Here is a 27,208-nt window from a genome sequence, read left to right as displayed (position 1 = left end):
CAGCCATAAGCAAGCCTTTTGAGCACATTATCATAGATTGTGTGGGTCCGTTTCCTCCCTCAAAGTCTGGCTCCTCTTATTTGTCAACAGTGATGTGCCAAGCAACACGATATCCTGCTGCATTTCCATTACGTAAAATTACAGCTCGGTCAGTCATTAAAGCTTTGTCTAATTTTATGTCAATTTTTGGCATCCCACGTGTTGTACAGTCTGACCAGGGCTCAAATTTTATGTCTCGTGTCTTTGCCCAAGTTTTGAAACAGTTGAGGGTAAAACAAATGTTGCGTCCGACTATCATGCACAGAGCCAGGGAGCGCTAGAGAGGTTTCACCAGACTTTGAAGTCCTTGTTAAGAGCTAACTGTACCGAATGAGGGGTGACTGGGAGGAAGGGTTGCCATGGCTTACGTTGTCAGCTCAGGAGGTGGTGCAAGAGAGCACTGGATTTAGTCCAAATGATTTTGGTGTTTGGACATGCAGTGCGGGGGTCCAATGGCCATACTAAAGGATGGTTTGGTGGTGGACTCTGATCCCCCTAAAAAGTGATTGACTATGTCAATGGTTTTCGCCATCATTTGTATGTGGCTGAAGAAAGTATTTGATCGGAAAACTGAACGTCGAGAGTTCATGGAATCTGGTCTTGGCCTTGACCCCTTTAACTAATTCACCGTTCCAGGCTAAGTTTTCTGGCCCTTATGTTGTTGAGAGCAGGGATTTAGATAATTACATGATCGCTACACCTAATCGCAGAAAGGCATCACGATTATGTCATGTTAATTTACTTAAGCCATACTATTCTCGCGGTGATGGGGCTCCGCAGAGTAGTGTTGCTTCTGCAGCTCTCACTGTCCACTCCTTTTCCTCAGGTCAGCAGGCTCCTGCTCAGGAGGAGGTGGATGTGAAGTGGCCTGATGATTCTATGTTGTGTGGTCGACTTAAGAACTCGGAGACCTTGAGTAAGTTGCAGTCGCTGTTCAGTCACTTGAATCTGGAGCAACATGCTGAACTGACAGAAGTGATCGACTCCTATCCAGAGTTGTTCAGAGATACACCTTCAAGAACACACCTGATAGAGCATGACCTAGATGTTGGTGAGAGCACTCCAATCAAACAGCGGTTCTATAGGTGTGCTCCTCAGAAACGTAAGGTAATGGAGGCTGAGGTCCAGTATATGCTGGATAACGGCATAGCTGTCCCCTCATCCTCTAGTTGGGCCTCTCCAAGCCTGTTGGTGGATAAGTCAGACAAATCGCCATGTTTTTGTACGGACTATCGAAAAGTAAATAAAGTGACAAAATCAGATTCGTATCCGTTACCACGAATGGAAGATTGTATTGACCAAATTGGGTCTGCTAAATTGGTGAGCAAATTTGATTTATTAAAGGGATATTGGCAAGTTGGGTTGTCTGCCCGTGCAAGAGAGATTTCCTGCTTTTGTTACTCCATTTGGTTTATTTGAATACACTGTGATGAGTTTGGCCTGCGAAATGCACCAGCAACGTTTCAAAGGTTAATGAACATGTGACATCTGGTCTGGAAGGTTGTGCGGTCTATCTTGACGACGTAGTAGTGTTTAGTGACACTTGGAATGACCATGTCCAGCATATTCATGCCTTATTTGATCGCCTTTCCTCTGCGCGTCTGACAGTCAATCTGGCGAAGTGTGAGTTCGCTCGTGCAACTGTTACTTATTTGGGGCATGTAGTGGGGCAGGGGGAAGTGCGACCAGTTGATGCAAAGGTACAAGCAATTTTGGATTATCTGCCTCTGACTACTAAGAAGGAGTTGATGCGTTTCTTAGGGTTGGTTGGCTATTATAGAAGTTTTTGTCCAAATTTTTCAACAGTTGTTGCTCCGCTTACAAATTTGTTGAAAAGTACTGTTGGTTTTCAGTGGTCGACCGCTTGTTAGACCGCTTTCAAGAATGTCAAGTTGCTGTTATGTGTTGAGCCAGTTCTTGTTGCTCCCATAATGGATCGGCCGTTCAAAATTCAGGTAGATGCTAGTCAAGTTGGAGCTGGTGCTGTTTTGCTCCAAGAGCACGATGGAGTTGACAAACCAGTTTGTTACTTTTCTAAAAAGTTTAATTCGTATCAATTAAATTATTCGACAATTGAGAAGGAAACTCTCGCACTTATCTTGGCTCTTCAACATTTTGAGATTTATGTGACTTGCGGTGATGGTCCTTTAATCATCTATACTGACCATAATCCACTCACGTTCTTAAGTACTCTGAAAAGTCCAAATCAATGTCTAATTCGATGGGCGCTGTTTCTACAGGCGTTCAGTTTAGACATTCGTCATATTAAAGGTTCTGATAACTTGTTGGCTGATGCTTTGTCACGTGCGCCAGTTTAAAAAAGGAAAAAGCAAAGTTGCCTTAATTTTTGTGCCTGTCTCTTTTCTGCCTCTCCCCGGTTTCAGGCACCGGAACTCTGGAGGTGCAGCAGAGGACATGTGTGCTAAGCTTGTGACTTTACCAATTGGTGTCATCTTTAGCCTTGTATAGCTAAGTCTAATTTGATTCCTTGCAAAGAGTAGAACTTCTCTTGTTTGATAATGGAAAATAGAAGAAAAAACTTAGTCCTATCAGATTTTAAAGTAGTTTGTAAAGTAAAAAAATGTATAGCTGAATATAGTAAGCTGTAAATATTGTAATTTTGGTGCAACAAAAAAAATATAATGTTAGTACTACTAACAAAAAAGAAAAAAATTGCTGGTTTGCAATTGGTTTGGAAAGTCCTTAGGTGGACTTCCCTTTTGAAGGGGAGGGTTGTGACGGCCCGCCGTCTTGTAGAGGGGCGGGCCCATAATCAGGGGCACCTGGGCCCGGTGTCCCTGTCTCTATTTAAGTGGGCCCAACTAATTCATTTTGTTCTCCTCCCTCTCTCTTTTAGGACGTCTCGCTGGCGCCGACCGGTAGCAGAGCGCCTTTTTGCACAGCTGCACATCTTTGCACCTTTTAATTTATTGACTTAAACTATTGTAAATAAATACTTCTATTTTCTAATCCTCTCGTTTGTGTCTCCTCGTCACTGTCCTCTGAGCCACGGGCACGTGACACCATCCAACACGGCAATTTCTTAACGCTATAAAAAACTGAAACACAAAATTAATGGATTTGTGTGGATATTATCTGCAGAAAATAAGTCAGTCTTAGTCTTCTGAACATTTATGGCTTACACAAATATCTGAGACTGACTACAGGGACTCTTGATAGAAATGTAACAGAGTCCATAGAAAATTAGTAATAAATACTTAATTTCACACACAAATAGATCCATTAAAAACACCTTGTATAAAACTATATACCAGTGTTGCCAGAAATGGAAAAGATTAATTTTTGATCACCATACTTAAAACGTTTAATGGATTTAAAAACAATGGCAACACTTTTGAGTTTGGAATAACCTGAAAGTGCTATTCCTACGCAATTTGTGCTTCTATTCAAAATAACTCTTCAAACAGAGAGAATTTATAATTCAAGATTGCTGCTTATTTTTGAATCTTCTAAACTGAGAATCAGTGTGAAAGAAAGGTGTGTTTCGGTAGTGGGAGTAACATTAAGGACCAGCTTTAGTAATAAACTGAAATTATTTTGCTTTCTTGGAGATAAAAAAAACATTAAAATATAAAATAAATGATTATTACTATGAATTACTATGAATGATTATTACTATTACTATGAATTACTATGAAATGATTATTATATGAAATAAAACATATGTAACAACCAGAGTAGAGAAAAATAAACATGTTTTATTTTTTATTGCTGATATTCTGTCTTATCTTTGTGGTCACTGATTGTATTATTTGCACCATGTGAAATGGATTGTTTTTAGAATGTGTAGTTTATGTTTTTATTTACATATATTGATATACTTTGTTTCTTATAATCACTCATAACTCATCTTCAATTGCTTATTTGGGAGATAGAATCTCTCCACCTAGTCCTGGGTCTTCCCCGCGTCTCCTCCCAGATGGACGTGCCTGGAACACCTCCCTAGGGAGGGGCCCAGGAGGCATCCTTACCAGATGCCAGAACCACCTCAGCTGGCTCCTTTCAACGCGAAGGAGCAGCGACTCCGAGCTCCCCACAGATGACCGAACGTTTCACCCTCTCCAAGGGAGACACCAGCCACCCTTCTGAGGAAGCCCATTTCGGCTGAATGTACCCACGATCTAGTTCTTTCGGTCATGAGCCAACCCTCATGACCATAGGTGACAGTAGGAACAAAGACTGACCAGTAGATCCAGAGCCTTGGCCTTTTGGCTCACAACAGTATGGTAGTGCGAAAGCAAAACTGCCCCTGTTGCACCAATTGTCCAGGCAATCTCATGCTCCATTTTCCCCTCACTCGTGAACAAGATCCAGAGGTACTTGAACTCCTTCACTTGGGGCAAGACCACAATCTCTATCCGGATTAGGCAATCCATTGGTTTCCTGCTGAGAACCATGGACTCAGATTTAGAGGTGCTGATCCTCATCCCAGCAGCTCCACACTCAGCTGTGAACCGATCCAGTGTGTGTTGGAGGTCACAGGCCGATTAAGCCAACAGGACCACATCATCTGCAAAAAGCAGTGATGAGACCCTGAGCCCACCAAACTGGAAATCCCCCCCCCCCAACTACGCCTTGATATCCTGTCCATGAAAATCACAAACAGGATTGGTGACAAGGGCGCAGCCCTGGCAACCCCCACCGGAAACAAGTCTGACTTACTGCTGAGAACCCGAACACAGCTCTCGCTTTGTGAGTACAGAGATTGGATGGCCCTGAGAAAGGACCCCCTCAATCCATACTCCCACAGCACCTCCCACAGTAGCTCCCGGGGTACCCGATCATACGCCTTCTCCAAGTCCACAAAGCACATGTAGACTGGATGGGCATACTCCCAGGCATCCTCCAGGATCCTTGTGAGAGTGAAGAGCTGGCTGGTTGTACCATGACCATGACAGAACCCGCATTGTTCCTCTTCAATCAGAGGTTCAACTATTAGCCGGTCCATCCTTTCCAGCACCCTGGAGTAGACTTTACCAGGGAGGCTGAGTAGTGTAATTGTAACTGAGTAACTGGCACACACTCTCGGGTCCCTTTTTTTAAAATATGGGGACCACCCCAGTTTGCCACTCCTTAGGCACTGTCTCAGACCTCAACAGAGTGTTGACGAGACATCTCATGGAAGGCAGTCCCTCCAAACCCAGAGCCTTCAGCATTTCTGGACGGATCTCATCAACCCCCGGGGCCTTGCCACTGCAGAGTTGTTTGACTACCTCAGTGACTTCCACCAAGGAAATTGATGAAAATCCTCCATCAGCTTCCAGCTCTGCCCTACTATAGAGGGCGCTCCGGTCTGATGCAGGAGTTCCTCAAAGCGTTCCTTCCAGTGTCAGATTACATCCACAGTTGAGGTCAACAGAGTCCCATCCTTACTGTAGACAGCTTGGATGGTTCCCAGTTTTGGAACCATCCATGTATGACCATAATAATACATGACCTAAACACAAGGAAATGCCCAATGAAGAAAGGTGGATTCCTACCCAGTCCTTGTAGCAGGAAAGCTGCTAGTAAATCTGTTTCATGCGCTCTATGTTAACGCGGCTGGCTTCAGCATGGTGCACCATGGGCTTGGGGTAGTGGTTCCCGATGATACACTTGGCTGCTTTCTGCACATCATCTGGGGCATTCCAAGGATCATAGATGTATTTGGCTGGAAAACCCTCAGTATGGGCAAATACCGCCTGGATTGCAGACATAATTTTCCACTTTTAAGGGTGAAGCAATTTAATTACCATTACTCACACTGAAATAATGATAAAAAATACAAGCTAATTTTAACATTAATTCTGCAGTTTACCTTAGGTATATTATAATACAAGCACAGGTTAAGCACAATGGATTAGTTCTTTTCAATAAATGGTAAATGGACTGCATTTATACAGCACTTATCCATCTGAAACAGTAGCTCAAAGCGCTTTATAATCATGCCTCACGTTCACCAATTCACTCACACGCACACACTGATGTCAGGGCGATACCATGCAAGGTGCATACTACACACCAGGAGCAACTCTGGGATTAAGGACCTTGCCCAAGGGCCCTTAGCGATTGTCTGGTCTGGCTGAGGTTTCAGCCGAGGATCCTCTGTTCTCAAGCCCAACGCTTAACCACTAGACCATCACCTCCCCAATAATATTAAGAGGTGATGTACAAGGAGACCCCACACACCCTGCCCACCACATGTTTGACCTGTTGCCGTCCGGGAGATGCTACAAGGGAGGTGATGGTCTAGTGGTTAAGCATTTGGCTTGAGACCAGAGGATCCATGGTTCAAATCCCAGCCTGACCGGAAAATCACTAAGGTCCTTAATCTCCTAGTTGCCCCCGGTGTGTGTACCTTGTATGGCAGCACCCTGACATCGGGTGAATATGAGGCATTATTGTAAAGCTCTTTGAGCGTCTGATGCAGATGGAAAAGTGCGATATAAATGCAGACCATTTACATTTCAACAAAGTCCAGGGTGACAAACAGTTTCATCCCCTGGGCCATACATACTGCACACACACACACACACACCCATAACCCCCCCCCCGACAACAAACAACCCAAAATACCTCTTCCCGCCTTTAGCACCTTAATAGCACTGGCTTCTGTGCCCCAGTGTTCAAAATCACGTTCCTAAATGTGCCCCCCCAGTGCTCACATTCACTGCCAGAAATATGCCCGAGTGATTCACAATCACTGCCATAACTGTTACAGCCACTTTTAAACTGTACTTTATTATATATGTTTACATTCATTCATATAGATGGACAGACAGACAGATGTACACACACTGTATAGAGTAGTGCAGACAAATGGAGGTATATACAGGTGTGCTTGTATAGAGTACATATTTCATATTTAAACATTTTTGTGTATGTCTTGTTTTTCTTTTTCTACAGTAGCTCTGCAGGAGCCACTGTACAATGACAATAAAGACTATTCTATTCTACTCTATTATACTGTCATGGTGCAGCCATACCCAAATGGCTGCAGAAGCACCAAAATCCTTTGTGAAAGGATGATTCTTTGACATATTCATGCGATATGGACCAACATTTTCCTTCTCACGTATCTAGTCACCATTGGGGTCTGTGCAACGTCCAAAGCCCACAGGGCAGTAACAGTGGAAAAACTGCTGGAAGAACAAACTGCACGAAAGCCACATCCAGCTGCCGAGTCAGAGTCCGCTCGGAATTAATAACTTCAAAACGAATTGCCGCTTTAAATAAAATGAAACCTCTTACAAACGATGTAATACAGACAAGAAACTACAATCAACTTTTCCCTCCCAAAATGAGATGTGCTGTATTTACAAATTTCATTCTGACGTGCAGCACAGCAGCTGCAAGAGCTCAGCTCAGACATATGGAAAGACATTCATGCCAATAATGCCTGAAAGGAAATGCTTTTGACAAAAACTACAGATTTTGTTTATTCCTATTTACGTTCAGAGATCAAGGATCCACCATATAGAGTTTATTATGTCCAAAGTTTAAGGATCCAGTGACCAATTTCATATTTATTTACTAATAAAATGTTGTTCAATTTCAATTCAATTTAATCGGCTTATAAAGCGCCAAATCACAACAAAAGCCATCTCAAGGTGCCTCACATAGAAGAGTTCAACATAAAAAATTAAAATAAATAAATAAAAATTAAAAAATTCAAATACATAATTAAAAACAGAAGTAAAAGAATAAAACAGATAAAAAAATAAAAACTATTCATAAGAGAATAAAAATAGATAGGCTTTAAGTCTTGACTTAAAAATGTCCACAGCCTCCAAATGTCTCACGGTCACAGGAAGACAGTTCCACAGAGCGGGTGCACGATAAGAAAAAGCCGAATAAAAGAATGAAGATTATTGAATAAGACGCGTACGATTGTTATTTTATCATTGGGCAAAAATGCATCTGTCAGATTTTCACTCTGGATCCAGCCCTGTAATGGATGCAATGCAATACAGTTCCCAGACTCCACATCTGTTTTTGTTCCCATAGAATACTGAATATTTCACACTGCTCTCTGTCTCTCTGTTTCTCTCTCTCTCTCTCTCACCTTCATGCCCTCCTCCCAGCTGATCCAGAGGTCTCCTCTGGTGAGGAAACAGGCCACAGCGTGCCTTGCTAGGTGATGGATCCATCCCTCCTTCAGTTGGGCCATGATGGCATCTATCCAAGGGAAGCCTGTCTGTCCCTCTGGCCACTTAGCCAGAGCCTCCGGGTTTCGGTCCCAGGGGATCTGGACACACACGGGGTTGCCATCCATCTTGTCAAAGCACAGATTGTTGGTGGCAGTTGTGTAGAAGAACTCTCTCCATAACAGCTGGCCATACAAGGAAAGCGGAGGAGTGCTGTTCTTTTTCACCTGAAAATATAAACATAAAAAGGCAAGACGTTGTGGTGCCATGGATCACAGTTGATCTGTGGTCTGGACCACAGATCATAGTTGATCCATGCTCCGTGTGGACTGTCCCAGACAGGCTGACATTTCTGTGAACTGCAGATTAATTGTGAAGTTTACATAAGTGTGATTTTATGGCACAGTGACTGTGTTAATTTCTATGTAGCCACAGCAAAATCACATTCTGAGTGGAGGTTATAGCAGCTGCATGTGCACGTCATGCAGTCAGGAATGCAGCCTGGTAAAAAACAACAACAACAACAAAAACCCTGTGCTCCACTTCCTGCATGCTCAGAGCACTCCTGGATCCAAAAACCAACAGAACCTCTGAAAAATTAAATTCCAGTTAAGGGCAGTGTTTTGGTCATGTTTAAAACATTCCCAGCAAACTTCACTCACCGAGCAAGTCTGCGTGAGAGGCTGGAAAGCACCAGGTTGTTGAGAAACTTCAAATCCACAAAAAGAAAACAAAATAAAAAACATAAAAAAAAAAAAAAGGGGAGGGGGGGTCAAAGCAGAAAAAACTGTTCAGGAAGCAGCACATGGCACGGAGGTTTTCCATGGTGCATTAAACACCACTGAACGCTGTGCACATGCACTGGCTGCATGCATATAGTTAGTATATATAAAGATAATGTCATAGAAATGTGTGCATTCACCCCATAGGAGAGACAATACATCGTGCATTCTACAACCCCAGGCAAAAATTATGGAATCACCGGCCTCCGAGGATGTTCATTCAGTTGTTTAATTTTGTAGAAAAAAAGCAGATCACAGACATGACACAAGACTTAAATCATTTCAAATGGCAACTTTCTGGCTTTAAGAAACACTATAAGAAATCAAGAAAAAAAGATTGTGGCAGTCAGTAACGGTTACTTTTTTAGACCAAGCAGAGGAAAAAAATATGGAATCACCCTGTAAATTTTCATCCCCAAAACTAACACCTGCATCATATCAGATCTGCTCGTTAATCTGCATCTAAAAAGGAGTGAACACACCTTGGAGAGCTGTTGCACCAAGTGGACTGACATGAATCATGGCTCCAACACGAGAGATGTCAATTGAAACAAAGGAGAGGATTATCAAACTCTTAAAAGAGAGTAAATCATCACGCAATGTTGCAAAAGATGTTGGTTGTTCACAGTCAGCTGTGTCTAAACTCTGGACCAAATACAAACAACATGGGAAGGTTGTTAAAGGCAAACATACTGGTCGACCAAGGAAAACATCAAAGCGTCAAGACAGAAAACTTAAACCAATATGTCTCAAAAATCGAAAAATGTACAACAAAACAAATGAGGAACGAATGGGAGGAAACTGGAGTCAACGTCTGTGACCGAACTGTAAGAAACCGCCTAAAGGAAATGGGATTTACTGTTGTGTGGGCCGCTGAAGAGGAGGTACTGCTGGCCCACCACCAACAGAGGGCGCCCTGCCTGGAGTGCGGGCTCCAGGCACCAGAGGGCGCTGCCGCATCATGGGAGTAGCCTGGGTGACAGCTGTCACCCATCACCAGACACAGCTGTTCTACTCAGCACCGAGGTATATCAGGAGGACGGTGTCTCCACCTCAGTGCCGAGATATCGCCTTGAGATAGAGGTAAACTACTCTGCAGCATATTCTGTATATTTGATAATACGTGTTAAACCTTTCAGGACAGCTGACTACCGAAAGCCAATTGCTTGGATAAGTACTCACCTTCCTGTTTTAACGTGACGAGAGGTGGAGGCGGCTTCTTCCCTCTCCGTGTTACTGGGTGCAGCCGCATCCACACCTGTGTGTTTGTTGCTCTCTCTTGCCAGCAGTACCGGATCCGACGAGCGGAGGCAGTGGCCACCTGGGACTTCGGGACTTGGCGGTTCCAGTATTTCCAGGGTTCGGTGGCAGAGGAGATCTGGGTGGTTCCGGTTCGACTCGGACGGACGTCTCCTACCTTCGAGCCTGCCCACACGACACCAGCAGAATTCGGCTTAATCCCAAATTGTTGATTGTTGTATTGGTTGTGCTCGTTTCACAACAGTAAAACTTGTTATTTACCTTCTCCATTGTCCGTTCATTTGCGCCCCCTGTTGTGGGTCCGTGTTCCTACACTTTCACAACATTTACATACAGAAAAGCTAAATGAAAGGCATCATTAACACCTAAACAGAAAAAAAACAAGGTTACAATGGGCTAAAGAAAAGCAATTGTGGACTGTGGATGACTGGATGAAAGTCATATTCAGTGATGAATCTCGAATCTGCATTGGGCAAGGTGATGATGCTGGAACTTTTGCTTGGTGCCATTCCAATGAGATTTATAAAGATGACTGCCTGAAGAGAACATGTAAATTCCCACAGTCATTGATGATATGGGGCTGCATGTCAGGTAAAGGCACTGGGGAGATGGCTGTCATTACATCATCAATAAATGCACAAGTTTATGTTGATATTTTGGACAATTGAAAGGATGTTTGGGGATGATGAAATCATTTTTCAAGATGATAATGCATCTTGCCATAGAGCAAAAACTGCAAAAACATTCCTTGCAAAAAGACACATAGGGTCAATGTCAATGAGCAGATCTGATTTGATGCAGGTGTTAATTTGGGGGATGAAAATTTACAGGGTGATTCCATATTTTTTTCCTCTGCTTGGTCTAAAAAAGTAACCGTTACTGACTGCCACAATCTTTTTTTCTTGATTTCTTATAGTGTTTCTTAAAGCCAGAAAGTTGTCATTTGAAATGACTTTAGTTTTGTGTCATGTCTGTGATCTGCTTTTTTTCTACAAAATTAAACAACTGAATGAACATCCTCCGAGGCCGGTGATTCCATAGTTTTTTCCAGGGGTTGTATGTGATGTTTGTGGTCATTCATACCTTCTTGTATAAGTCAGTGAGTTTGAAGTAGAAGAGTCGACAGGACAAACATCCAAAGCGCAAGTAGGGGCTCAAGCCAGTGGGACTGGCAAGCAGAGAGTTGGCGTTCATACGTGGACGCTCAAAGTTTGCTACCCATGCCTGTAAAAACAGGAACTGTTGTCACTAACCTTACACCACGGTTATTACAAAGACATATCTGCACCTGCATTAGTGGCACAAACTAAAAATGAGAAATGTCAGCACTTAACCACCATCACTAAAGATCAACCTATATATTAAAAGTCAAGTAGCCTCTGTGCACATGTATGCATGTGTGTGTATGACATCAATCAAGTAGAAACCGGGGATAGCTGATATTTGCAGTTTGGTATGCTTATGTATTTTGTGTCAAGAATGACCACATTCTTTTTTTTTTTTTCTTTTTTTTTTTAAACACAGCAGGGGCAGGTTTACATCAGTCACCATCTGCTGTAACAACAATTCTGTGGAAGCCGAGGCTTCTTCAACAATTGAATCTTTTTCATTTCTGACAAACTGAACTTCATAAAGAGCTTTTTGCTGTGGTCTGCCTTTGTCCTCTCCTTGTCTGTCCTCTTGTGTGTTGTCTGTTTTCCCTCCAGGTGGTGCGTTGCAGAGCCAAGGTGCACCTGAAACTCATCATCTCCTCGCACCTGAGATTCATGAGCTCCGGATCATGAGCGGGTTACTTAAACCCCAGCTTTGAGCTCAGTCTTTGCCAGATTCTTCTATGACCTTGTCTACACCAGAATCTACCTTGACCTTGCTTTCTGCCAGGTTCTACCCAGATGCTACCTTGATTCAACCTTGTCATACCAGGCTTCCATGCCACTGCTTCCATGCACTCTGACTTCTGGAGAGATTTCCCACAGGTTCCTGTCCCATCTGTCCTGGATTTCAACCCACTCTCTAACTCCCAAGCCTGGCTCCGGTTGCACTGCAACTTCCGACTTCCCACCGCTACAAGCGGGCCCTGTCTCAGCTTTTCAGGCACCGTCTCCAGCTTCAGCATATTTAATCCTTTGTTATTCATGACTGTAAATAAATCTTTCATTCACACTTGTTCTCGTCATTGCTCCCAGCATTTGAGTTCATCACCTGAACTGGTTCGGGTCCCATCCGGACTTCTAACCATAACACTGTCAATAGGTACCGGTGTTCTATTCATTAAAATTCATCTTACTCTTGAACCGCATGATAAACTTGTGTCTTCAGTCTGCTTTTCAACACAGCACGTTGGCACTGTCTTGACTGACATGCCAGTTTGTTTGGCCTTACAGTTTTCCACTGTGGTGACACTGCAACATACAGTTCTAGAGAGTGCATTGCACAAGAAGCAGCCTGGCATTTTTAGCCCATTAGCATCTTCTTTCTGCATTTTTCAATGTTTTATGGAATTGCAGAACTCCTGAATTTTCTCTGTTACTCTGTTGCGGTTGAAGCCCGTGGTGCAGTTCAGATGAGGTGTAGTTATGAGATAATGGGGTTGCACTGATAATTTGCCTCTGTACTAACTGATTAGAAGGCAGGATGAAATTGTCTTGTTGGCTACAGGCAACTTCTCATCTGAGTGGATTGAAGAGTCCAAGCGTCTCCTATACGAACTGTGTCCAACAAAGCAGCGTACTACCAAACATAAGGGCGCACAGAAAGACGTTAATAACATCAAAGACTGTCTGAAACTGCTACACGACTGTGGTGAGGATATTACCAGATTTGTCTCACATTTTCTGGACAAACTTCCACCTGTCGGCTTTGACAGCATGGATGCCTCGGCCTTGCTCAACAGAATGGAGCTCCTGAGCCAGGAAGTCTCTACGCTGAGAAGAGTTATGGAGACGTAGGTTAATGTGAGTGAAAATGTGATGGTGACCGCTTCTTTGGAGCACCGGCTGACAGTTAATGAAACACCCGGTGGATCTACCCGGGCCAACGAAGCTGCACTTGGGGCCCAAACAGACAGAAGCGCAATCATTGGAATCTTTGGAAAGGCCATCGGGTATGGATGCAAAGCTAATGTTACAACCGGGAGAGGCCTTGAATCGACAACCCTTGCCACCGGCATGGAGTACTGTCCTAATGGAAGGGAAACGGAAGCCTCAGAAATCCCTGAAGGTGGCTGTGGTGCTGCGACAAAATTATTCAAAGAAGGAGCAGCGCAAAGGGGGAATAATAGGCACTGGCACAGTGAGCAACGTCACAGTGGTTAAGACTAAGCTGGTGAGTATCTTTGCCACTACAACATGGTGTTGCGTTATGTGCTATGTATGAGAGTGTTGTGAAGGCCCTCCTTACCTCTAGCAGGCCACTGTATAGACCCTTTCACACCGGGGCTGCTTCAAGTTGCGTCGGGCATCGTCATGCCACCGCCGTGTGGAAACAACCCAGTGCCAAAACAATGCAGCTCAACACCACAACAGCGCGAGGGGCACAAAGGACGAAGCCAATCGGATGCCAAAAATTAAACATGTTTAATTTTCTTTGCGTTGTGTGCTCGACGCAGAAAGGAAGTGGTTTCAGCGCAAGTTACTCGACGTAACTGGAAGCCACACCCTCACAATACAATGTTACCCAACACCAATTTATGATTCCTGCAGTGTTCCATTGTTCCTGCAGTATAAAATCAGGCAGGATTGTTTTTATACTGTGTACACAATGCAGTGAAACTACACGCTCAAAAGAAGCACAAAAAAAAAATGCTGCTGATTGCAGCTGCTGCAGCTCTACTCATTCTTCTCTCACAAATGTGTTTAAATAAAGTCCATAAAAGTCCTGCACACAGACTGATTGCCAGAGACAGGACATGTCCACATCAAGTATAACTCCAGACAGCTCCACATTTACTCATGAATGGTGCTTTGGTCAAAGGAAGAAAGATAAACTATAACAGAACTCAGAGCGCAGACCTGCAGTTCAGCACAAGAATATAAACTAGAAGAGGAATCAGAGTGCACAGTTTGGCTGCAGTCAGACTGTGCACTCTGATTTCTCTGTGCAGAGATCCTGCAGGCTGCGTTCTCACCACCTCTCTGCCCCCCTGCTGCGCTCACCTGATGCGCACCTGACGCAGACATTCCTGCGTCGTCATGACGCCACAGGAAGCAACTCTACACAGCCCCGGTGTGAAAGTGGCTTATAGAACTAGCTCACACAGTATCAATCCAGGCTGGAATGGCTGTGTGGGAGAGCTGCATGCAGAGGCCAGAAGTGTTTTTAAAGCATGGGTTGACTCAGCTAAACCTACATATGGTCCTTTATTTGAATGTAAAAAACAGGCAAATGCAAACTTTAAATATGCTTTAAGATCTATAAAGAGAAATGAAAACACCATGAGGTCTGACTCACTTGCAAGGAAGTTACAAGATAAGAATGCCAAGGATTTTTGGAAAGAAATTAAGAAAATAAATAACTGCAAAACATCATTACGATCTAATATTGATGGTGTTAGTGATGTGAAAGGAATCACTAAGTTATGGCAGGAGCACTACAGTGAGTTATTCAACTGTGTTAAAAGTAACACTGTAGTGTTACCCAGTGTATGTTACCCACTACAGTGGGTAACATACATAGTAGTGAGGATGTGATTGTCTCCCCACAAGAAATACATGATGACAGTGAAGGACAACAAGGCATGTGGCATGGATAAGATGTCTACAGAGCATTTGAAATATGCCAATAGGAAACTGTCCATTGCTTTCTCTGTGTGTCACACAGATGTGAAGAAATCATGAAAAACTGTGGTTATACAACTAAATACTCATTTAGTGATTCACAGGATTGCTAAAAAAGCAGTTTGAACATAACAGTTTTGAGTTTGTAGCGTCAACAGCAGATGCTACTATTATTGTGAACACCCCCTTTTCTACTTTTTTTTTTTTACTAATAGCCCAATTTCATAGCCTTAAGAGTGTGCATATCATGAATGCTTGGTCTTGTTGGATTTGTGAGAATCTACTGAATCTACTGGTACCTTGTTTCCCATGTAACAATAAGAAATATACTCAAAACCTGGATTAAACTTTTTAGTCACATAGCACTACTATTATTCTGAACACTACTGTATGTGTAGACTTACTGTGTCATGCAACAGCATAATTGCAATGTTAGTGAATCCTGCAATGAGTAGTCAGATTCACCTCAGGATTATGGAATCACTGGCATCACAGCTTATATGTGAGTCTATGAATAGTGTCATGTACTGTGGTTTCTTAGATCCTATTAACTTATTTTTATTTTTTGTATGATTGTATGTGTTTTTATTTCTAATAATTGAACTGAACTGAATTACCTGCAATTCTTTTCTCTACACTGGCCAAAAGTGGTGTTGATGTGCAGACGTGCAGTCGTAAAAACAGGCCTTTCCTCTGTGGCTCTTTGTCTCACTCTGCTCAGAACAACTGCTCATGACTGTTTTATTGTGACAATCTAAACACGGATGTTTACATGGAATTTTAAAATACAGCGACAACGCTGATGTGACAGTCTAATATGTCTCTATTTGCTCGCCAACTTGCAAAGGTTTTGTCACGACACAGTGGAAATACTCATGGCATATGACCACTGGAATGTCTAACTCACATAAGGCCCCATAAAAAACTAAACAAAAGAAAACAGTTTATCCTTGACATCAGAAAAAAGTGATGAGGGCGGGCAGGTTGTTTTTTCCTTAGAAACAGGTACATTCTTAATTTCAAACCTGAAAAAAAAAAACAAACAAAAAAAACATACAGCACCTGCATACCAAGTGAGGAACTGAAAATATCAGATATTTTTAAATAAATCTTGTTTCCATGTTGAATACAGTCAGTGTACTGCACGCTAGTAGTGTAATAAACATGCATACTGTGTGTGCGTGAGACGGACCAACGGACTGTGTGGTTGTCAATCACAACAAATGGCAAATTCTGTGCCTGGCTCAGTAAAGTTCGGGCGTCTTCGGCCAAAGCATGATCATCACATCGTGGATGTTCCGGTTCTTGCATCACACACACTGATGCGGGTTGATTTTGACATGCAGGCGGGGATGATAAAATAATGTTTTCTGTTACGGGGCCTAAACAGTCAGGAGCAGGTTTGGGTTGGCAAAGCTGATGTTTCTATGAACACGGTGCGTCCACGAAGTATTCACAGCGCTCCACTTTTTCCACATTTTGTTATGTTACAGCCTTATTCCAAAATGCAGTAAATCATTTTTCCCCTTAAAACTGTACTCACATCACCTTATAATGATAACATGAAGAAAGATTTTTATTGTTTTTGCAAAGTTATAAAAATAAAAAACTAAGAAATCACATGTCCATATCCAATCAACTGAATTTACACCAGGTGGACTCCAATTAAGCTGTTGAAACATATCAAGGATGATCAGTGGAAACAGGATGCACCTGAGCTCAAGTTCTAGCTTCACAGCAAAGGCTGTGAATACTTATGTATGTCCGATTTCTTATTTTTTAATTTAAGAAATTTGCAAAAACAAAAGAAAAAAAAACGTTTTGCATATGGTCATTATGGGGTAATATGTGCAGAAAGGGGGGAGGGGGAATTTCATCAATTTTGGAATAAGGCTGTAACATAAAAAATTCGTAAAAAGTGAAGCAATGTGAATACTTTCTGGATGCACCGTATGCAAGTCCTGGTGGTGATAGGGCAGTGGTGTCCAAAGTATTCCATAAAGGGCCAACAGGGTGCAGGTTTTCTGCTGGAGTCCGTGGCTGCAAAGAAAACCTGCACCCTGTTGGCCCTTTATGGAATACTTTGGACACCACTGTGACAGAGATACCCTGACTGCCATTAGTTACATCTGCTGTGCCTCCCCACCCCAAAAAAAGCTGCCTCACAGATTCAGCAGGTTGTCAGCGAAATCTAGCTGTAATGTATTTCTCTGAAATATTTTGTGCAAGCAATGTGCAGTAAAATGTGTGCAGACCTTCCGCTCTAGATGCCATTCGAGCTTCTTGAGGGCTTCTGTTTCTCCTCCCGGCCACACTGCTGAGGGCAGACCCTCTGTCTCAAAACCTGCAATTGCAAATTCGAAAGTACAGACTCAAACCCTGCTGCAGATTGGTACAAAACACACAAATAAAAAAACAAAACAAAAACAAAACAAAAAATAAACAACAAGAATCCTTACCAAGTTCTTCCAGGGAGGGTACTCCATATCTTTCATCGTGATCACTACCAATTGGTGTTGAACATTTTGTCATCATTTTGGAGGTGATGGTCTCTACAGGCAATTCCACAGCATCCATGTGGCTGATGAGGGTCTGGAAGCGCTTGTAAGTAAGAGGTGGCTGACTGCCATTTAGTTCTATGATCCTTTAAGAAACACACACACAAAAAAATCTGTCTTTCTTTCTGATCGCTCTGATATCGTCTCAACAATTTCATTAACAGGTGACATTGATGCCAGTTCCTATCATCACTCATTTGTCCAGATCATAGAGGGTGTGTGAAATCCATACCAGCACTTCTACCCCGGCCTCACAGGGTAGTTTTTGGATGGCGGCATCACGTTCCTTTCCAAAGGGTTCCGAGTCATATTCATAAGACAAACGAGAGATCTGCCAGTCCTGGAAGGTAGAATTAAAGAAAAAAGATGTTGGTTTTAAATCTGTCACACAGCGATAGCAGTTTTAGGATTTAACACCACAGGCGGAGTGTTTGATCTCTTGTACCTTAAACAGACGAGGGAAGACATCTGTGGGCTGACCTCTGATGACAAACAAACGAGAGTTGATTTTGCGAAGGCTTGCATCCAAGTCCTCCAAACAATGTAACAAAAACCTGGAAGGCGAGATGTCATGATGAACTCCAGAAATGAATTCTGTTAACTCTTAAAAAAAAAAAGGCTTCACAGCAAACCAATTTTACATTGTTATAGAAAGTGAAGGAGGAAATACAAGAGTAAAAAAAAGAAAAAAAAATGGAGCACCACCAATCATCCATCCATCCATCTTCTACCGCTTAGTCCAATTAAGGGTCGCGGGGGGCTGGAGCCTATCCCAACAGTCATAGAGTGCGAGGCGGGGTACACCCAGGACAGAACGCTAGTCTGTCGCAGGGCCACAAATAGACAACTTGCCATTAAAATTTTGTTGGAATGTGGAAATCACTTTTCAAGTATTAGTGTCTGCAAATTGCAGATGGGCAGACAGAGGCAAGCACATGCCTGCTGGCGCCACTCATATCACTATCTATGCATACTCACTATCTATCTCATACTCACTATCTATCTCATACTCACTATCTATGCAATGACATACAAATAGCACATGAGGCTGTGCAACTGACAAAAGACAGGCGGGACAGGAACTGACAAAGTACTGTATGTTCTGGATTCTAATCCAGTTATATTTTTTTCTGCAAATCTGATTACCGTATTTTCCAGACTATAAGTCACACCGGAGTATAAGTCGCACCAGCCACTTTATCCATTATAAAGAAAAATAAACTATAAATAAGTCACACTGGACTATAAGTCGCATGGACATGCAGGTATGTTAACATGAAAAGTTCGGATGATAATATTGTGACAGCTACCGTTTTCGGATGCGTACGAGGTCTATCAGATAAGAAACCGACACTTTTATTTTTTTTTTAACTATATGGATTTGATTGACATGCGATTACACCAATCATGCTTGAACCCTCGTGCACATGCGTGAGTTTTTTCACGCGTGTCGTGACATCATTTCCCTGTGGGCAGGCCTTGAGTGAGATGTGGTCCCGCCCTCTCAGCTGAATTCCTTTGTTTCACACGCTGCTCGAGACGGCGCGTGTTGCTTTATCAAAATTTTTTCTGGACCTGTGAGGGATATCCGAGTGGACACTATTCGAGAAATTTAGCTGGTTTTCGGTGAAAAGTTTAACGGCTGATGAGAGCTTATGGGGTGTTTCTGTCGGTGTAAGGACTTCCCACGGAGCGGGACGTCCTGCAGCGCTTCCAGTCGCCGTCGTCAGCCTGTTTCGACCTGAAAACATCCTAATTTAAGGCTTAATTCACCCAGGACGTAGTGAGAGAACAGAGAAGATTCAGAAGAGGCCGGCATGAGAACTTTATGCGGACATTCCACTGTTTAAGGACATTTTTTAATGAAAGACGTGCGCGCAAATTCGCCGAGTCATTTCCGTGACGACTCGGCGAATGTGTGCGACAGGAAAAACACCTCCGTGTTGAAAACCATTTGTAAAATTCAGGCGGCTTTTGATGGCTTTCAACAAGTGAGTAACTGAGAAATTGTTTAACAGCTTGGGCATGTTCCAACTTGCCCGTTAAGTTTTCCAACACGGAGGTGTTTTTCCTGTCGCGACCCCCGCGGTCGGGTCCGGCCCGACATGCGACTCTGCCCGCACGTTCTTTCATTACAAAATGTCCGTTAACAATGGAATGTCCGAATAAACTCCTCATGCCGACTTCTTCTGAAAGTTCTCTGTTCTCTGACGACTTACTGGGTCAACAGATCCTGAAATGTGGAAGTTTTCAACTTGAAACGGCGAGACGCTGCCGCCTCAAAGCGCAGATCGCCGTCAGGCGCCGTGGGCCATCCTTAAAGCGACACTACCAGAGCAAAATCTCTCATCAGCCATTAAAATTTTTTACCGAAAACCAGCTGAATTTATTGAATGGTGTCCACTCAGTTGTGCCTTACAGTTTTTGAAAACATTTTGATCAAACAATGCAGCAGTCTCTGAGCCATTCCTAAACAATGAAAAAACGACGAGAGGGTGGGCGACTCCTCACTCAAAGACTGCCCACAGGCGAATGACGTAACCGACAGGCGTGAAAAAAACTCTTGCATGCCCACGAGGGTTCAAGCATGTCTGATGTAATCACACGTGATTCAAATCCATATGGTTTTTGAAAAAAATAATAAGGTCGGATACTTTTCTAATAGACCTCGTATTTCACCAGTCACAACTTGTAATCTGCAGAGTATGATTTTCTTTTTGGTGGCATTTTTTCGGGCCTTCTCCGTTGTCTTAAGTTATCAGTAATGTTGAAATTTTTATTTTTCTATGGTAGTCAGAAGTCGCAGGAACAGTCACACAAGCCTTGAGCGCCCTCTCGTGAGCTGCATTTTAGCTACGGATATGTTTGTATTTTGCGGACCACATTGCGAGCTGAACCATAACCCGCACCATCGTTGAACGGTTCTTTTCTGACACATTACCTGCTGTGGACCATAGTACACAGCAGGTGTAGCTGCCGATGTTCGTGCAGCACCTACCTGCGCAGCTCATGACCTCCCCGTGGTGTCGACGCCAGCTCCTTCCAAGTGCAGATGCTAATCCTCTGCCGTCGCTCACCCAGTGCTCCCACGCAGCTCTCAGCGTCAACTTAAACACTCTGCTCACACTGATATCCAAGGGTTGAAGCTGTTTTGTTAGCCCTCCCGGAATAACAGCAAGCACCGTGTTCATCTGCTTCACACGCTGTTTCACAATCATTGGTCTGGGTGAGGTGAGGAATACGCGTCCAATGTTCTGTTCTCTGATTGGTTATCACGACCAGTGTGACCTATAGGGCGGCCGCCATACTACAGTGCCCATGATGCATTGCATTTCCGTTTCCGGTGGCCATTTTAAAACATAGAGCGACTCTGTCACGTAAAATTGTTTTATTACGGTAAATTAATTGAGAATCTACCAGTATATTTTTCATTTATAAGTCGCTCTGGAGTATAGGTCGCACCCCCAGCCAAAACATGTAAAAAAGTGCGACTTATAGTCCGAAAAATACGGTAGTTAATCGTGTGAGGCAGGGCTGGTGGCCAAGTGGTTAGTGCACTTGGTTTCAGTGCAGAAGGTTCCCGGTTCAAATCCCACCCCTGTCACATTTCTCCATGTGAAGTGGAGTTGTGTCAGGAAGGGCATCTGGTGTAAAACCTGTGCCAATTCAACATGTAGATCCACTTTGGATTTGCTGTGGCTAACCCGACTACAAACAACGGAGCATCCGAAGGGAGTTACTTTTTTTGAATAGTTAATCGTGTGAGATTTCAGACCACAAGATATTTACCTGGACTGATTGATGGATTTACCTCAATGCAGCTGACGAGATGGAGAAATCTGTGGGTCTGCTCACATAATTTCCAGTTTGGCACGAAGACGCTGTTGCAGTATCTTGCCAAAATGAAGTTTTGGCAAGATATGTTTGTCAGTATGTATGTTTGGTGTTTTTTTGTTGTTTTTACATTTTTCACCTTTAACTCGCTGTGCAGCACAGTTTACATCGCAGACTCTTGCAACTTCACATATAGCAGCCCTAGTAAGGTACCTTTCAGTACATAAAAGGATCAAGGTCAAGGTCACGGGAAGGTCAAACACTAAATTCAACAAAACTACTTCCGTGGTCACAATTTTTGAATTTTTCCCTCCAAATTTGGCATGCACATAGTGATAGGTTTTGTTTATAAGCCATTACCTGGGATGAAGCTCCTCTTCACCCAGGAGCGCTCTTCGGGTCCATAACCCTCCCAGTCCACCAGATACTGGAACCCCGGCCCCGTCGACGGACGTCCAGGAGCCTGCGCACAGTCCAGGCCGGCTCCCCATCGATGATCCGGACAGGAGGCGGCGCCGATCCGGGAGTGCAGAGGGAAGAGGTGTGGCACGGCTTGATCCGGGAGACGTGGAAAACTGGGTGAATCCGCAGTGAGGCTGGCAGCTTCAGCTTCTCTGCGGCTGGGCTGAGGACCTTGAGGATGGAGAAGGGGCCGATGTATCGGCCTTTTAGTTTCTGAGATTCCACCTGTAATGGAATGTCCTTCGTTGACAGCCAAACCTCCTGCCCGGGCTGGTATGCAGGGGCCGGGGATCGCCGGCGGTCTGCATGGGCCTTGGCCCTCGTCCGGGCTTTGAGCAGGGCACAGCGGGCAGAGCGCCACACCCGACGGCACCTCCTGAGATGGGCCTGGACCGAGGGCACCCCGACCTCTCCCTCCACAAGCGGAAACAACGGGGGCTGGTACCCCAAACATACTTCAAACGGGGAGAGGCCGGTAGTAGATGAAACTTGGCTGTTGTGTGCGTACTCGATCCAGGCCAGATGGTTGCTCCAGGCCGTCGGGTGCACTGAGGTCACGCAGCGAAGGGCCTGCTCCAATTCCTGGTTGGCCCGCTCTGCCTGTCCGTTCGTCTGGGGATGGTACCCGGACGAGAGGCTCACGGTGGCCCCCAGTTCCCTACAGAAACTCCTCCAGACTTGCGAGGAGAACTGGGGACCATGGTCAGAGACGACATCGGATGGAATCGCATGCAGACGTACGACATGGCGGACCAGGAGGTCTGCGGTCTCCTGGGCCGTCGGGAGCTTCGGGAGGGCCACGAAGTGGGCCACCTTGGAGAACCGGTCCACTATCGTGAAGATGGTGGTCATGCCCTGGGACGGCGGGAGGCCTGTGACGAAGTCCAGGCCAATGTGGGACCAGGGGCAGTGAGGCACAGGTAACGGCTGGAGGAGTCCCTGTGCCCGTTGGTGGTCAGCTTTTCCCCTGGCGCAGGTGGTGCAGGCCTGGACGTACTCCCGGACGTTGGCTTCCATAGACACCCACCAGAAGCGCTGCTGGACCACTGCCACGGTTCTTCGCACCCCTGGATGACAGGAGAGCTTGGACCCGTGACAGAAGTCCAGGACTGCAGCTCTGGCTTCTGGTGGGATGTAAAGTCTGTTCTTTGGGCCGGTCCCCAGGTCCGGGTTCCGTGCCAGGGCCTCCCAGACGGTCTTCTCCACGTCCCAGGTGAGGGCGGCCACGATAGTGGACTTGGGGATGATGGATTCTGGTGGATCTGACAGCTCGACCTTGACTTCCTCTTCGTGGACCCGGGACAGGGCGTCAGATCGCTGGTTTTTGGTCCCGGGGCGGTAGGTGATCCGGAAGTCAAAACGCCCAAAGAACAGTGACCAGCGGGCTTGCCTGGGGTTCAGACGCCTGGCGGTCCGGATGTACTCCAGGTTCCGATGGTCCGTGAAAACCGTGAAGGGCACCGTCGCTCCCTCCAACAGGTGTCTCCACTCCTCAAGAGCCTCTTTCACCGCTAGGAGTTCCCCATTGCCGACGTCGTAGTTCCGCTCTGCCGGGGTCAACCTACGGGAAAAATAGGCACAAGGATGGAGAACCTTATCAGACTCCCTGCTCTGGGACAGCACAGCTCCTATCCCTGAGTCAGAGGCGTCCACTTCGACTACAAACTGGCGATTGGGATCGGGCTGCACCAGAACCGGTGCAGTCGAGAACCGACGTTTCAACTCCTTAAACGCGGCTTCGCACTGATCCAACCAGGTGAAGGGGACTTTAGTGGAGGTTAGGGCTGTCAGGGGGCTAACTACCTGGCTATAGCCCTTTATGAACCTCCGGTAGAAATTTGCAAAACCGAGGAACTGCTGCAATTTCCTACGGCTTGTCGGTTGGGGCCAATCTCTCACCGCCGCAACCTTGGCCGGATTAGGGGCGACGGAGTTGGAGGAGATTATGAACCCCAGGAAGGACAAAGAAGTGTGGTGGAACTCGCACTTCTTGCCCTTCACAAACAGCCGGTTCTCCAACAACCGCTGCAGGACCTGACGTACATGCTGCACATGAGTCTCAAGATCCGGGGAGAAGATGAGGATATCGTCCAGGTATATGAAGACGAACCGGTGCAGGAAGTCCTGCAAGACGTCATTAACCAACGCTTGGAACATCGCGGGCGCATTGGTGAGGCCGAACGGCATGACCAGGTACTCAAAGTGACCTAACGGGGTGTTAAATGCCGTCTTCCATTCGTCTCCCTTCCGGATCTGAACCAGGTGATACGCATTCCTAAGATCTAGTTTGGTGAAGATTTGGGCTCCATGCAAGGGCGTGAACACAGAATCTAGCAGAGGCAGCGGGTATCGATTGCAAACCGTGACTTCGTTCAGCCCTCTGTAGTCAATGCATGGACGGAGTCCGGCGTCCTTTTTGCCCACAAAAAAGAAACCTGCACCCATCGGGGAGGTGGAGTTCCAGATCAACCCGGCAGCTAAGGAGTCCCGGATGTAGGTCTCCATTGATTCGCGTTCCGGACGTGAGAGGTTGTACAAAGTGCTGGACGGGTACTCAGCGCCCGGGATCAAATCAATGGCACAATCATACGGACGGTGCGGGGGAAGAGTGAGTGCCAGTCAACAAGATCATGGTACTCCTCAGGCACCGCCGACAGATTGGGAGGGACTTTAACCTCCTCGTTAGCTGTCACACCGGGTGGAACCGAGGATCCTAAACATTCCCGGTGGCAGGTGTCGCTCCACTGCATCACTATCCCGGACGGCCAATCAATCCGGGGATTGTGCTTAATCATCCATGGAAATCCCAAAATCACTCGGAAGGTAGAAGGTGTTACATAGAACACAATCTCCTCCCTGTGATTCCCAGACACCACCAAAGTCACGGGTGGTGTCTGGTGTGTGATTAATGGGAGAAGGGTGCCATCTAGTGCCCGTACCTTCAATGGTGACGGTAGAGCCACTAGAGGGAGCCCTACCTCCCTGGCCCATCTGCTGTCCAGCAGATTCCCTTCAGAGCCCGTGTCCACCAGTGCTGGAGCGTGAAGGGTAAGGTCCCCACTCAGGATCGTCACTGGGATGCGTGCGGATCTACGGGCTTTCCCCGCGTAAATGTTATGGCCCACCCTTAACCCAGTCTCTAAGGGCGGCCGTTGAAGTTTAACCGCTTGGGGCAGTTTCTTTGTATGTGCTCATTTGAGCCACAGAAAAAACATTCTCTGCGAGCCAGCCTCCGTTGTCTGTCATGTGATTTTACTTTAGCCCTGCTCGTGTCCATAGCTTCGTCAGCAGGGGGAGCTGTTGCCCCACGGAGCTCTCCGACTGTGGAGCGTGGGGACGGCGGCACCCTTTCGGACCCGGAAGGAAGAGGGATGGCTTGCTCCCAGCCACGCCCTTCGCCCCGCTCCCGACGGTGTTCTTCTAACCGGTTGTCTAACCGTATGACCAGGTCGACAAGCCCGTCAAAATCCCGCGGCTCATCCTTAGCCAGCAGGTGCTCCTTCAGGACCGGAGACAGTCCGTTTACGAAGGCGGCGCGGACTGCAACGTTATTCCAGCTGGACCTCGCAGCCGCGATGCGGAAGTCGACTGCATACTCGGCTGCACTCCGACGTCCCTGTCTCATTAACAGCAGCACGGTCGAAGCGGTCTTGCCTCTATTGGGATGATCAAACACCTGTTTAAACTCCCTCACACACCCATTATATGTCGTTAGGAGCCGTGAATTTTTCTCCCACAGCGCCGTAGCCCAGGCGTGTGCCTCTCCTCGAAGCAAATTAATAACATAAGCCACCCGGCTGGCATCTGATGCATACATTACGGGACGCTGTGCAAACACGAGCGAACACTGCATCAAGAAGTCTGCGCACGTCTCGACACAACCTCCGTATGGTTCCGGAGGGCTTATGTATGCTTCAGGGGATGGGGGGGGGGGTTCGTTGAATCACCACTGGAATGTCTGTATTCAGTGCTCGGTCAGCAGGAGGAGGTGGTGCAGCAGCGTCCTGAGTGCGCGCTTCCACCATCCTCCGGTTAAGTATAACGTTCTGCTCGGTTACCAAGTCCAACCGAGCAGTGAAGGTGGTTAAGATTTGCTGCACTTCACCTAACATGCCTCCTGCCGACGCCTGTGCACCCTGTGTTTCCATTGGTGGTTCACTCGATGGTTGACGCCCCTCGGGATCCATTATGCTGGCCGAGACCCACAACAGGGGGCGTAAATGAACGGACAATGGAATAAGCCAAAAGATAACAATTTAATGTTGTGAATGTGCACAACAGAACGACAGACAACACAATTTAGATTAACAGTCAATAATTCACGGTGACGTGTGGGCAGGCTCGAGGATAGAAGACGCCCGTCCAGAGAACAGCCGGATCCCACACGCTTTCCACTGCCACCGGATCTGAAGCACCCCGGAGCCACCAAGCGCTGGGTCCTCAGGTGGCCACTGCCTCCGGCTGTCAGATCGGGTACTGCTGGCAGGAAGAACAGACAGGTGATGGTGGGTGCGTGAACACCCAGCAAACAGTCAGCAAGGGTGGGAACACCTCCACCTCTTAAACACAGTCACGCAGGAACGATAACGTGCAGCGCCTGAATGACTACTTATCCGAGGAGCGAAGAGCGTCGTCTCCTCCCAGCTTCCAGCTGCTGACCAGTCAACAGGAACGCCTGCAAATGTTCAGAATGGTTGTATGGCACAAAACTACGGCTGAGTGTTTACCAGATTGGTAGACGATTTCTCGGCAGTGAGGTGAAGACGCTGCCCGGCTTTTATGGAGATGTGGTTGGTGATGATGAGTGACAGCTGGTGCTGGTGATGAATGCCAGCTGCCACTCCCGGTTGCTCCGGCGCCCTCTCGTGCCTGAAGCCTGCACTTCAGGCAGGGCGCCTTCTGGTGGTGGGCCAGCAGTACCTCCTCTTCGGGCGGCCCACACAACAAGACCATTGTTCCATTATTTGGTTTGTGCAAGTAGCCCTCTTCAACGGCAAATTAGATTACCAGACAGTTCTTCTATTTATACAGCTGAGTTGTTTGCCCTGAAAATGGCTTTGGGTGTTATAGAGAACACTGCCCACAGATGTTTTGTTATTTATACAGACTCTCTGTCTAGTTTGATAGCTTTTGCAGGGCAAAACTTAGAAACATCCGTTTATTGTTCAGCTTTTGGAAACTTTGTATAACATCAGTACATTAGGTAATTTGGCAAAAGAAGCTCTTGCTATGGATGTTACAGAAATAAAGTTCCCCTACACGGATCTAAAGCCAAAGATTAACAATTATTTTAGAAACATATGGCAAATGTTATGGGATCTCTATCCCAATAATAAACTTCATCAACATCA

At 45.7% G+C, this 27,208-nt stretch overlaps 1 protein-coding gene across 1 annotated transcript in view; it reads right to left on the bottom strand.

Moving 5' to 3' along the window:
* Positions 1-3,509: 3,509 nt before the first annotated feature.
* LOC117514961 (cryptochrome-1-like) overlaps positions 3,510-27,208 on the bottom strand; it is a 38,288-nt gene continuing 14,589 nt past the window's right edge. The window contains exons 2-10 of the mRNA XM_034175525.1: positions 26,409-26,416; positions 18,007-18,115; positions 17,759-17,901; positions 17,463-17,647; positions 17,259-17,347; positions 11,312-11,452; positions 8,102-8,413; positions 5,353-5,374; positions 3,510-3,514 (exon numbers count right to left, since the gene is read on the bottom strand). Of these exons, the coding sequence (XP_034031416.1) occupies positions 3,510-3,514; positions 5,353-5,374; positions 8,102-8,413; positions 11,312-11,452; positions 17,259-17,347; positions 17,463-17,647; positions 17,759-17,901; positions 18,007-18,115; positions 26,409-26,416 (1,014 nt within the window). The remainder of the gene's footprint in view (positions 3,515-5,352; positions 5,375-8,101; positions 8,414-11,311; positions 11,453-17,258; positions 17,348-17,462; positions 17,648-17,758; positions 17,902-18,006; positions 18,116-26,408; positions 26,417-27,208) is intronic.

This window comes from Thalassophryne amazonica, chromosome 8 (assembly GCF_902500255.1).
Source record: "Thalassophryne amazonica chromosome 8, fThaAma1.1, whole genome shotgun sequence".
Lineage (NCBI taxonomy): Eukaryota > Metazoa > Chordata > Actinopteri > Batrachoidiformes > Batrachoididae > Thalassophryne > Thalassophryne amazonica.
The sequence above is the reverse complement of the archived record's forward strand: the minus strand, read 5'-3'. Positions and strand labels throughout refer to the sequence as shown.